Here is a 13,607-nt window from a genome sequence, read left to right as displayed (position 1 = left end):
TATATATATATTATATATATATATATATATATATATATATATATATATATATACTATATATATATCAAAATACCTGTGCTTTGCAGCGGCGAAGTACTGCTTTAAAATTTTTATTAAGAAAAAAAGTAAACCTTTTTAAACCGAGGGAAAATGTATCAATAATTATTTGTTAAGGATCTCTTTGTATACCACGTTGTCAGTTCGCCCCTCTGCTTGTAATATGACCAAGCTGTGTGGTAGCTTACTGTTGAGCATGCAACGTACAGTTGGCCATGTGAAAAGCAGTCCTGCCTCAAATCAATGCCAACTTTTTGTAGGGTCTGTCCCTGAGACTTATTAATTGTCATTGCGAAGCAGAGCCTTAGTGGAAATTGGAGGCGTTTGAATTGAAATGGGAGATCAGAGGGTATAACGGGGATACAAGGAATAAAAACTCTCTCCCCTGAGCCACCGCCAGTAAAAATAGTTGCCTCAATGAGGTTGTTTTGCAGACACGTAACCTGAAGTCTCGTGCCATCACAAAGTTTCAGTGGCTGTATGCAAATCCACAATCGGTTTCATATTCTGTTTGTACCTTATCAATTGTGTTATTTGTTTTTTGAACAGGTTTGATTCATCGAAGTGATCACTCCTGCTGCGTTCAGTCACTTCACGTGAGCCGCTCTCTTCTGTGATGTTGCGATGTCCACGGGTTTATTTAATGACCCGGCAGTTAAAAGTTTCTCGCTACAGCAATTTTAACTCTGTTACAAAGTGATCCAAACTGTCATTTATACCTCGTGTCTTCTCATTAAACTTGTATCTCGCGAATATGGCATTGCAAACGGCAGCGGGTCAGTTCACGTGCTTACGTGGGAGGCGTGATGATGCGATATATTTTGATATATATCAAAATACCCGCGCTTTGCAGCGGCGAAGTACTGCTTTAAAAATTTTATTAAGAAGAAAAGTAAACCTTTTTAAATTGAGGGAAAATGAATCCATAATTATTTGTTAAGGATCTCTTTGTATATCACGTTGTCAGTTCACCCCTCTGGTTGTAATATGACCAAGCTGTGTGCTGAGCTTACTCTTGAGCATGCAACGTACAGTTTGCTATGTGAAAATCAGTCTTGCCTCAAATCAATGCCAACCTTTTGTAGGGTTTGTCCCTGAGACTTATTAATTGTCATTGCGAAGCAGAGCCTTAGTGGAAACTGGAGGCGTTTGAATTGAAATGGGAGATCAGAGGGTATAACGGGGATGCAAGGAATAAAAACTCTCTCCCCTGAGCCACCGCCAGTAAAAATAGTTGCCTCAATGACGTTCTTTTGCAGACACGTGACCTGAAGTCTCGTGCCATCACAAAGTTTCAGTGGCTGTACGCAAATCCACAATCGGTTTCATATTGTTTTCGTACCTTATCAATTGTGTAATGTGTTTTTTGAACAGGTTTGATTCATCGAAGTGATCACTCCTGCTGCGTTCAGTCACTTCACGTGAGCCGCTGTCTTGTGTGATGTTGTGATGTCCATACCTCGTGTCTTCTCATTAAACTTGTATCTCGCGAATATGGCATTGCAAACGGCAGCGGGTCAGTTCACGTGCTTATGTGGGAGGCGTGATGACGCTATAGATTTTGATATATATCAAAATACCCGCGCTTCGCAGCGGCGAAGTACTGCTTTAAAAATTTTATTAAGAAGAAAAGTAAACCTTTTTAAACTGAGGAAAATGAACCGGTTGTAATATGACCAAGCTGTGTGCTGAGTTTACTCTTGAGCATGAAATCTAACGTGGTTTGTGCCCTTCAGAATGAAAACAGTTTGCATTTACCTCTTTAATAAAAGGCGAGCTTTTAAGCCTGAGAAATCACCCCGTAAATGCACACGTTTAATTGCACATGTGTTAATATGTATACTTACACAGTATTAAAAGACACTCAACAATTAACGTTATTTACCTTTGTTCCCGTGTTTGATAAAAGGCGAGCTTTTAAGCCTGAGAAATCACCCCGTAAATGCACACGTTTAATTGCACGTGTTAATATGTATGCTTACACAGTATTAAAAGACACTCAAAAATTAACGTCATTTACCTTCGTTCCCGCGTTTGACTCGTGCTGTAAATCTCTTCCTTGTTTTTAGTTCACGTGATTACGTAGGAGGCGTGATGACGCGATATGTGACTCCGCCTCCTCCATTAGAGTATATGGACAAAAAACAGGTTCCAGTTATGACCATTACGCGTAGAATTTTGAAATGAAACCTGCCTAGTTTTTGTAAGTAAGCTGTAAGGAATGAGCCTGCCAAATTTCAGCCTTCTACCTACACGGGAAGTTGGAGAATTAGTGACGAGTGAGTGAGTGAGTGAGTGAGTGAGTGAGTGAGTGAGTCAGGGCTTTGCCTTTTATTAGTATAGATTATATATATATATATATATATAAAATTGCTCTAAAATGAGATGTTGTTTCTGTCATTTTGTGGTAGTCTATACTCCTATTACTTGCTCTTACTCTTCTTATTAAGAGTTACTGTTGTTATTCAAGTCTCTCTAATCCCCCTAACCTTGACACTACAAGCATGTTTTCTTTGTTTCCTTTAATACAGCTAGGTGGGGTCTGCACAATGATTCAAGACTAAGAGCCCTGTTCTTCCTAAGCCCCCATGATTTTCATCATCACACCTGTCAAAACATATTGGAAGGTATTTCCTGATTTTTATATCTTTTTCAGGCCTACAGGTGGCAAAATTCTGTCTATAAATTTTATGTGCTTGAGAGGGAAAATAACAAAGCCCAGAATAGGAGATTTTTGAATGCGCTATTGGAGGCATTAATAATAAGCACATTGTTGTATCCTGTAGAAATTTAGAGAAAAAAACCTTCAAACCTTAAAATTCACCTAAAGTACATTACAAATTGGGCCATGCTTAGCAAGATAGAGAATAGGTGAATTGTGCCTACAGTCAGCACACATTTGTTCAGCACAAATGGCATAGAAAATATTTAAAAATGATAAAATTGTTCATATTCAGTATCTGGTTTTGATTATGCTTATTTTTAACAGAAAAGACAAAGCCAGATAGCAAACCATGTAGTGTAGTAAGCTTCCACTAACATTAATCTCATATCCAAACACGTTAAGTATACAGTTCTGTCTGATTGTGACACAAAACTAAAGTTCATATTAGCTCTTTAACCATACCATAAAATTACTAAAACTAAAACTGAAACTAATATATATATATAAAAATAAAATAGAAATATCTTTGTGAAATAAAAACTAAATTAAAACTAAAAATACAAGATGAAGGAAAACTAAAACTAACCTGAATTTCCAAGTAAGATCAGAAATAATATAAAAATAAAAACTAAAATAAAAAGGCAAAACTATAATAACCTTGTTCTGGATTCATTATTTTTTACATTTGAAACTACAGGCACACCTTTACACTTCATAGCAAAAATCGCCACTTTTCCCCAACTTAAACATTTACAGTCCAAATACAGTATGCTCAAAAGAGATCTTACTGTCATTTTAAAAATAAATGATAACGTTTCATTTCTTCCTGCAATCCCAGTAATCTAGGTATAGATCCTTGCACAACTTATTGCAAGATTTCACTAAGTGATGACTTTGTCTGTATTCCTCCATCATCAAATATAAATTTGATAAACTTGGCTACGATCCTTGTTGCTATTTTAACAATTTGCCATTCTTTTAACTATTGGAAAAACAGTCAAGGCAGTACCCACCCTACAGATGTCCATATGCTCTTTTGCACATTATAAGCGCTGCAGCTCTCATATCATCAAAGGTCACTGTCCCTAGTAATCTCTTTATCATTTTTATAGTAGCAGCCTGAAGAAAAACCAGCATTAATATTTTCTTCTCTTTGTGTTAAAATGAAACACAAAAAAGCTGAAAATGTTATTTCTTAATCAAATAAACATCAGTTTGGTTTACACATTCTAAAGTAACAACTACTTTCAATAACCTTTCAAGAACCTTAAAAGTTGTTGATGTTATTCCTTACATCAACAGTGGAGATATAATGTAAAAACTGATATACAGTTTTTAAAAAAAAAGAACAGAGAATGGATCTTGTAAAACTATTTATGCTCTTATATTGGCTTATGTTTTGGTTGACGTTTCTCTAAAATATCTTCTCTGTTAAGAATCACACATACTGTAAAATTTGAGTTGAAATTTCTTTGTGTAAGTATCAGTTAAGTATTCTGTTGCAATGATTCCAACATTCAAAGATAAAGTGCAAAACATGTCAACTCTCAAAATTTTGCCTTGTCAAGTAAAATCACTCCTTTCCAATTTGGAAAATTAAAATTGCAGAAAACATATTTTATTAGATAAGACACTTAAATTAAACTTTTGTTTTTCTAAATGTATCACATGAGTTACACTATGCGTTCTTTCACATTATACAATGGATACTTGACTTACCACTAGTCCTAGGACTAGGGTGCGCACCCTCTCTCCAATTTCAGGTGAAATGTCATTTCCAAATTGCTGTAAAGTAGTGAGAAATCTCTTCAATTTGCTAAGCTGTCGTGCCCCACAGGCTGGTGGCAGCTGCTGATTTGCCAAAGAAGATGAAGATGAGGAGGAGGGCCCATTGCTAAAGCCATTTGGGGGTGAAGGAGCTCCATTTAATGCTGTGGGAGAATGACTGGTGCCATTTGTTACTGTTTAGATAAAAAAAAAAGAAAACAAAGTTAAATAAAAGCATACAAGGTATATGATACTGTATATTATATATATATATATATATATATATATATATATATATATATTACATGTTCTTTTGCAAGTGTCAATATCAAGTTTTGAAAATATTCTGCATTGATCACTTCTAGATACGTGATTATCCTTTAGAAATATTCTGCACCTCCAGTCAAGCATTCATTGCAAAATAATCTCAAGGTCTTTGTTAGCCAATAGTGGAGAATCACTTCTTATCACAGCTATAAATTTCTTAAAACAAACCTTAAGGCTGATGTTGGGTAAATCATCAACTGACAGACATATTTGATGAGGAAAATTCAGTTTTTCATGAAATAACAAAATTTATAGCCTGAAAATGCAAAACTATGGACCTGATCCACAAGAGATATTTACAAAAGTTGTTGAATGCTAAATGATAAACACAAAGCATGCTATCTAGTGTTGGCTATAGTAAATGTGTTCCTCTAAATGCCAACTCAGACTGATAAAAAGGATATCACATGCATGTCAATAATTGCCAAACATTATATCAACAGGAGTTATTTTAAAAGAAATTTTCATTTGGTTTTTGAACAGTCTGTGAATTTATTTAAAATGTGTCAGACAAATATTTTTCATGTATAAAACATTTAAAAGAACAAAATGTATTCAGTAAGCTGACAAACATTTTTAGGGTGAATAGTTTATTCTTTCACTAATGAATTTTATTTTATTGCAAAATTTGAGGTATCTTAAATTTCATTTATAATGGAAAATTTCCTTCCAGTAAAGCCTTCTGGGATACAGTAGACAAAACAGATCTGCAAATTTCTATTTAATTTTCTATTTAACAGTTGATTTTACATTTGACTGGAATTTGAAATACTGTCTTAAGGTAAGGAATAGCAAGAGATTATGTCAAAAGAATCAGTGTTTTACTGCCATTGCTGTAAAGATGTGGGTCACTACTGCAGAAGAACACAGCATGTTAGTAGATGGCAGATAATAAGCTGTAGTGCTCCAGAAGAGACTCTGTCCATTTATCTCTATTATCTGAGAAAACAGCAGGATAAAGGGTTGAAGAAGCTTGTGGGTCTGGCCATTGACATACAGTAACATTAGTAAATGTAGGTGACTGTTGACTATAAGCAGCAGGGTTGTGATGCTGATTGGCATTCTTTCAGAATTAATCAAATTATATCTTCTGAAAGAACTACACATTCTTCTTGGGCCAAATGATGAACTTAAAAAAAATATATTAATGAAAAAGATGTTTATAAAAATATTTGGTTGGTAAAGGCTGTAAGCATATTAGGAAGGTGCTGGTATCAGTAAAATAAGAATAAAATGTTAAAGATCCAGACTAATGCTTAAGTTATTATAATAATTATTATAATTATTATATAATAATAATAAGAAGAAGATGAAGAAGACGAAGATGAAGAAGAAGATATATCTATCCACACAAATAAAGGGCAGTCAACTTTAACTAAATCATATTTATATTGTTTTTAGAAACTATATAAGAAAAATAGTTAAATCTACATTGGCTTACTTCACCTTCACAAAAACATGATGCCCATCTATATTTTCAAACTTGTGTTTTAATGCTTATAAATACAAAATATTTTCTTAAAAGAATAAAATCATTATAAAATTAGATATACTTAACCCTGACTTCAAAAATATCACTAGCATTAATTGTTGCAAAAATTATTCTAATCTAATATGTTCTGGCAAGTAAATGTTTGCCTTATACAAAATATGAGAATTTTCTTACACAATCACAAAAATGCAGAAAAAAGAACAGAAAAACCACTTTTAAAAATGAAAAGCTATTTAAGTAGCAGCTAATTACAGTATCTGAAGTAAGTATTTTAATACATGTTGATACTGCTGCTATTAAAATAGGAAAGTGTAAACAAATTAATTACACTGGTCAACTTATTAGTCACCCCTTCCTAAATAAACCTCCAGTTGCCATTGGAGTAGCTGGAATTTGGGGGTTGGATTCAAAAAGGGGCTGCTTGTCAATGTGTTAACTCCACTTAATTTGCAACAAATGTGGAACAATGTACTGCAAATACTTTGTGATATGGCAAGTACAAAGGCCACTCCATTACAATTAATTTTCACATTCTTACATGATTGTCCTGGTCTTATGCCACAAACCATTATCTTGATGAAAACTGTACACTTCGACAATAATGTTTAAATATTATAGTATGAGTACTGAGTACATGAGTACATTATGAGTACTTCTCCATATAATGCAACAGGTCACAACCAAAAAATTAAACATATGTAATAGTGATCGGGTTTAATAATATTTGTAATAATTACATATAATTATACACAGGAGACAACAAACTCAAAGTGTTCATCATTCCATCTTTTATTCCCTTTCCGAATCCCGTGCCATATCAGGTAGAGTGATGGTGTCAACGTATCACACTGCTACACCCAACTAAGACAACCACTGTATCACACATACCTGAAAATAAAGGATTTGACCATGGGAGTAATTGAATCATACAGCATCTGGTTAAACCATCTAAAACTATCAATTTCTGATGCAAGCACAATACATGAATCGAATTTCACAATGTGGAAAGCAAGATCTTCAAAGTGATTCCATCTGGAAACAAGGAGAAAGGAGTTTCTAGCCAAAGGTAATACAGTAGGCTTTCATATTCAAACTGGCATCGTCAATTGCATTTTATTTACATAGAAGGGCAATTGCAAACTTGACAGGAAACCAGGCTAGATGACTTAAAGAATTTATATATTTTCAGACTGTACACACCCACAGGCCACGTGATGCAATTCCAGATCTGGAAATGAGACATCTGCATCACACCGGTTGCATATTCATACAGCATGTTTCAACTAAATACTTTTGTCATTCCAAACAAATGTGGATAGCAGATAATGAATTACTGAGCAGTAAAATGTGAAAGGCAATACCGTTATAACTATTAAAGTTTAAAAACACAAAACTGTTTAGTCAATAGTAATTTCATCCATCCATTTTCCAACCCGCTGAATCCGAACACAGGGTCACGGGGGTCTGCTGGAGCCAATCCCAGCCAACACAGGGCACAAGGCAGGAAACAATCCTGGGCAGGGTGCCAACCCACCGCAGGACACACACAAACACACCCACACACCAAGCACACACCAGGGCCAATTTAGAATCGCCAATCCACCCAACCTGCATGTCTTTGGACTGTGGGAGGAAACCGGAGCGCCCGGAGGAAACCCACGCAGACACGGGGAGAACATGCAAACTCCACGCAGGGAGGACCCGGGAATCGAACCCAGGTCCCCAGATCTCCCAACTGCGAGGCAGCAGCGCTACCCACTGCGCCACCGTGCCGCCCCATAGTAATTTCATTTATGCTTAATTCCATTAGAGACTGCACCATTTTTATGTGTCTTATGTATGTATGTATGTATATACGCATGTATTTCTTTTTATTTTAAAACATTCATTTATTTTTCTATAAAGTAGTATGAGTTTAAACTGAAATTGTGCTATACAGATAAAAATACTGTTATTGTGAAATTGGACTGACTAACTTAAATGTACAGAAAGCCTTTAGTTATGGCTTCAGTGACAAATTAAATAGTGGACCCCTTCTTAATGTAAAGAGCAAGACGTTGAGGGAATGGAGCAATTTTTATTTATGTAAGTTTTTGCTATCTTTCAAATATTATTTTGTATGTGATATTATTGATTACATTTTTGTTTTCATTCTTTCAGTGTTTTATTTATTGAATGTGGTGTCATTTATTATTTTTGCTGTTTTATTTGTATGTATTTATTTGTTATTTCAAGTTTTCTGCCTTGTCACCTATATGTTGATCCTAAGGTTGGAACCACATGATGCAGCAGCTGTGGAACCATGCCTAGAACTATTTTACAAAAAAGCTGTGATTGTGGCACCTTCATCATTGTGTTTTTCACTTGCTCTGTGTTGATTTGTACATTTGTTATTGCATTGCTGGTGCTTCAACTTTTCGAGTAAGGTATTGTTTTTGGTTTTAGTATTGGGTTTGGTTGCTTTTCATTTTTTGCCTTTTGGGCAAACCTTTTGATTTCCTTTTTCTGCCTATTTGCTTCCTTTTCCCCCTTTGTATATTTTTGATATTTTAAATAAATATTTCAAAATATTAAAAGAACCTTGTTTTGTTTTTGAGCGTTTTTTTTTTTTTTCACTACCCATTTTTGTGGACATTTACACTTTACAAACCCTTGCCCCACTTGTTGATCTTGTACAGGCTAGAAGGCTTCCTTTTGAATTTAGGGCTATGCCATTTGAAGTGGTGTTGGTGCTAACCAGTAGTGAAGTCCAGAGTTGTTTTTTGAGGCTATTTTTTGAGATTTGTGAGTGGCAAGAGAACAATGGCATTAAGGGGACCTGAACATAAAGCTTCCTCCTCTGAGAGGAAAGGGGTGATAAATTCAAACAGCAGTTTGAATTGATTAATAATTTAGGAGGAGAAATTGGCCACTTAAAATATTTTGGCATAGTAATTAAAATGATTAATTTCGTGATTGTACCTGACTTGTTTTTTATTAAAGAAATTGGAGCTAATAACTCATTTTGATGGTAGTAGAGGGACAACTGTTTGCTGGTCTTAGCCACAGAGGCATAAGAAAGAAGCCTGGTACAACAGATCAGAAATGCAGTGCACTAGAACAGGAGTGGATTTAACTAACACTAAAATTTTAAAATTTGACTTTATATATTTTATCCACTATGTATTGAAACTACAATAAACTACATTATATATGCATTTAATGTGTTGTTTTGTATGTCACCTATATATAATGCAAAGCTGATTGACACATACATTAACAAAAACACTGTTTCCTGTTTACCTAAAAAGCTAACATTTAGCAGGATGGTACAACTAAGGCAGTAGGTATGCACCAAGAAAGAACATTCTTATATATTAATATGTAAGGGTAAAAAAACTCACAATAAAAAACTAAATTCCCAAAAATGACACAAACGCCTTGACAGATTTGACTGAAACTTGGTGACATTTTAGAAATACAAAAATTAGCTAACAAGTATTTTTTTATTCATTGATATTTGTTGTTAATAATGCTTTAGCAAGTAGGACATTGTAACATACTGTGCCTCCCATTTCGCCGCAGCGCTGACGGCAATCACATAGAGACATGGGGCATTTCAGTTTATGCAAATGAAGGCCATCTGCAGAAGTCAAGTGAAATGAGCAAAGTTTGACGAAGCTCGAAGAACATGCATTTACCAAGTGCTTGCCTGGCACTGTAGCTGTGAGTGCAGTCAATTTAACACAACTGAAGATTGCGCAAATGGCAAACTGGGGACTACAATTCCCATCAGCCACTGCACTGCTTCAAATGACTTCATCAATCCTCACAGTTTAAATAAGAGCATAGATAAAAGTGGCATGTCATCAAAGGTAGGAGCTGTTGTGTTTTTTTCCTCAACCACTATGACATAACAGTTTCATAAACCCTATGCTGAAACGCCCCCCTTAATTCTTAAACTGGTGGATTCCCATTTCTACCACACATTAAAATCCAAGCTTTATGAATGCCGATATTTGCTTAACTAAATGATAGTTGGGTAAACACTTGACGGATATACACTGTTATTGTTAGTAGTTATATATTTTATATTGAATTACAGAAAAAGTCACAATATATTGTTCACAAAATTGTCATTTAAAGGCTATGCGTTTTATCCTTATGCGTACTCGGAGAATTATTATGCCCAAGGATGAAAAAAGTCAGGCTTGTCTTGAAAAACACAATTAAAAATGGCTTGAGAGATACTCATAGATGGGTAGATAGCCATTTATTTGTCCCAAAGAGAAATTTAGCTTTACTGAAACTAAATGAAATAAAGAAATAAATATTATAACAACAGAAACACAGAAGAAAAAAAATCTTCTGAATTGGCTACTAATAAAAGCAGTCACAGTAAGGCATTATAAAGGCATATTGCAGTATGTATGAAGGAGACTCGGTAGTGCTTCTTGACACACTTTTTCGGAATAATTTGTTGATTAAAAATCCTCAATGACATCATGTCAGAGAAAGGAGATGTGCATCATTGTCTATTATGGTCATCAGTTTGTCTTTATTCTGTTCATAGTTACTGCCTCCACTGAGTAGAGAGTGTGTCCCATGACTGAGACTGCCATCTTAATAGGTTTGGTGATCTAGTGGGCCTTTTTTGAAGTGATGTTAATGGCCTATCACACTACAGCATAACAAAGCCAACTGAATATATCACATGTTACACACATAAAGGGCATTGCTACCTACATTTGGAGAATGCAGTCTCTTAAGAAAAAAAAAGAGTACTCTCTGCCCTTTCTTATTTCCTCTGTGTAACTATAACAGTATAGCTTATCAGTAATGTTGACCTCCAGTAAACAAATTCTCTTTGCTCTTTACTCTGTTTCATTCCCCTTTTCAATATACTCCATTAGTGCAGTGATGGCAGGAAGGTACTGAAGGCACTGGAGAAATCAAAAACCATAATCCTCTCAGTGCTGTAAGCTTTGTCCAGATGAGAATAGGCTTTGAGGAGCAGATAGATAATTGCATTGTCCACTCCAATTATTTTGCAATAGGCAAAGTGCAGTGTGTCAAAGTTGTCTTTCAGAAGAGGACTCGCATAGTCTAGGACTAGTCTCCGGAAGGTCTTGTGATGTTGGGCGTAAAGTTCATTAGGTGAAGAATGTCTGCCTTCTTTGAAACTAGAACAATACAGTACTTCCACCACAGTAACTCTTTTCAAGCCTTAGTGACACACTGAACAGGTAGCAGAGGAAACCAAAATGTTGGTCATGACAGGCGTTAAGTATTCATGGACTGTCTCAATCCAGTACTGTGGCCTTTTCGTTGTGTGTTGCCTCCTCACTTGGTCATCATTTATGGAAAGCCTATGCTGATGGTCAGAGGTGGACTCATCATTGGCTATACCAGTTAAAGTGGTAGGAGTAAAATACGTACAGGGTGTCGTTGATGCAGATGACATGGTGTCGGGGGAATGGCCATTAGAAGAAGATGGCTGCAAGAAGGAAATCTATTTTAAAAAATCTGTCTAGCACCTGAACTCTGGTTTGCTTGAGTCTAGAAATTATGTTCAGTCTATTCCAAATATTTTTCATGTTATTCTAAGCATGTTTTTTTTCTATTTTGGCTTTGTAAACTTCCTTCCCTTCACTCAGCCTTTTCTTCCGCAGTGTCTGTACTCCCTTTACAGTCTTTTTGTCACTAGATTTGAATGATACTTTCTCATCTTTGCTCCTTAGTAATCCATGGCTTGTTGTTGAGAAAGCTGTGTACTGTTGTTGAGGGAACAATAGTGTCAACATGGAAGTCAATACAGTCTGCGATGCAGTGAGGCTGAGTCTCTTGATATTATTCCCACATAACTCACACATCATTTCATGGTCTGTCCTTTGGTAACAGTCACTTTGAGCCATTTTAGCATCAATGAACTTCCACAGTATCCTGGTGGAAATATCTAATAATAGGCTTTTAGGTGGGAGTTAATAGATCAGACTGTTGTCACATCTATCCAATGTTGCCACAGGTTTCATTTAAGGCATCTTGAATATTTGAATAAAGCAGGTCTAGCTCGTTGTGTCTATGAGTGGAATATGACACAGAGATGGAAATTTGATACTGTTCATTACAAAGTCACACGGTTAAAGTCACCATATATAACTACTATGGGGTCATAATGATTTGTCATTAGAATGTTGATAACAGAGTGGGTTATTTCTTTTGCTAAGTTGGCAATTGCAGATGAAAATTAAATGAAATGATGTAACTTATCTCCCTAGGCAAATGATGTGGAATTTCTACACTCCATTATGGGCATCTGTTCAGATTAGACTAAATCCATCCAGCATTAAAGTAATGCCAGGTAAATCAGGTTCTAACCAGCTCTATGTAATATACAAAATGCCACAGTACCTGAAGATTCAGTGATTCACTATTAGAACTGATAGTTCATCATATTTGAAAGAGATTGAATGTTGCCTATTAAATTAAAATCCATTTATACAATTTTCAGTGGCTACTTTCAGTGACAGCGCAGGTCACTCTAAGCCTAAAATTAATCAAAACTAGTAACTTTTATATTAAGTTCAAAAATTTAAACTGAGGGGCAAAAAATAAAAAGAAACATACAAAAGCTGGTCACTACCAGAAAGACTACCAATACAAATGAACTAGACAAAATCAGAGACAAAAATCAAAAGTCAAAATGTGGAAAGCATATAGCCAAAAAGTCACAAATTCAAAGTTTAAAATAAGTTCAAATAGAGAGTTTTTAAATATTTATCCCAATAAATAAGAAAGTTGAGATCTTAAACAATCCTAATAAAGTCTGGTTGGTGGCTAAATGATAAAACAAGAAAATAATTCCTGACACGAAACCCAAACTTGTACCACTGCTGATTCAGTAATGAATTCTATAAACTCTTTAATCTATAGGTCCTTCATCTGTGGAAATAAATCCTTATCATTGAAAATCATGAAAAGAACAATGGGTTTTATGAATAACAGGCTTATAATAAGACAAGTGGGAGGAAGAAATCTACAGTAAGTTGAACCAATGTTCAGGAGACAGATATATATTGTCTGTTTATTTTTTTAACCTCACAATACCTTTGGTATTGTATTACTCCAGACACACTATGCTGCAATATGTCTGTATTTTGCATGTGTTTTGCACATTACTTTGATGGTTTTGTGAAGGAGTGCCGATGCATGAGACATATGTGCTGCATGCTTTGCAGACACACAAGTAAAAAAAGCAAAAAAAATAATGAACCATGCAGACACGAGTAAAAAAAAAGCAGAAAAAATAATGAACCATAC

General features: G+C 35.1%; 1 protein-coding gene across 6 annotated transcripts in view; it reads right to left on the bottom strand.

The window, feature by feature from the left end:
* The window catches only part of runx1t1 (RUNX1 partner transcriptional co-repressor 1), a 153,305-nt gene that overhangs the window by 51,692 nt on the left and 88,006 nt on the right, over nucleotides 1–13,607 (bottom strand). For all 6 annotated transcript variants that reach the window (XM_028817788.2, XM_028817789.2, XM_028817791.2 and 3 more), the window contains exon 3: nucleotides 4,442–4,683. In XM_028817788.2, coding sequence (XP_028673621.1) covers nucleotides 4,442–4,683 — 242 coding nt within the window. The remainder of the gene's footprint in view (nucleotides 1–4,441; nucleotides 4,684–13,607) is intronic.

This window comes from Erpetoichthys calabaricus, chromosome 13 (assembly GCF_900747795.2).
Source record: "Erpetoichthys calabaricus chromosome 13, fErpCal1.3, whole genome shotgun sequence".
Taxonomy (NCBI): Eukaryota; Metazoa; Chordata; class Cladistia; order Polypteriformes; family Polypteridae; genus Erpetoichthys; species Erpetoichthys calabaricus.
The sequence above is the reverse complement of the archived record's forward strand: the minus strand, read 5'-3'. Positions and strand labels throughout refer to the sequence as shown.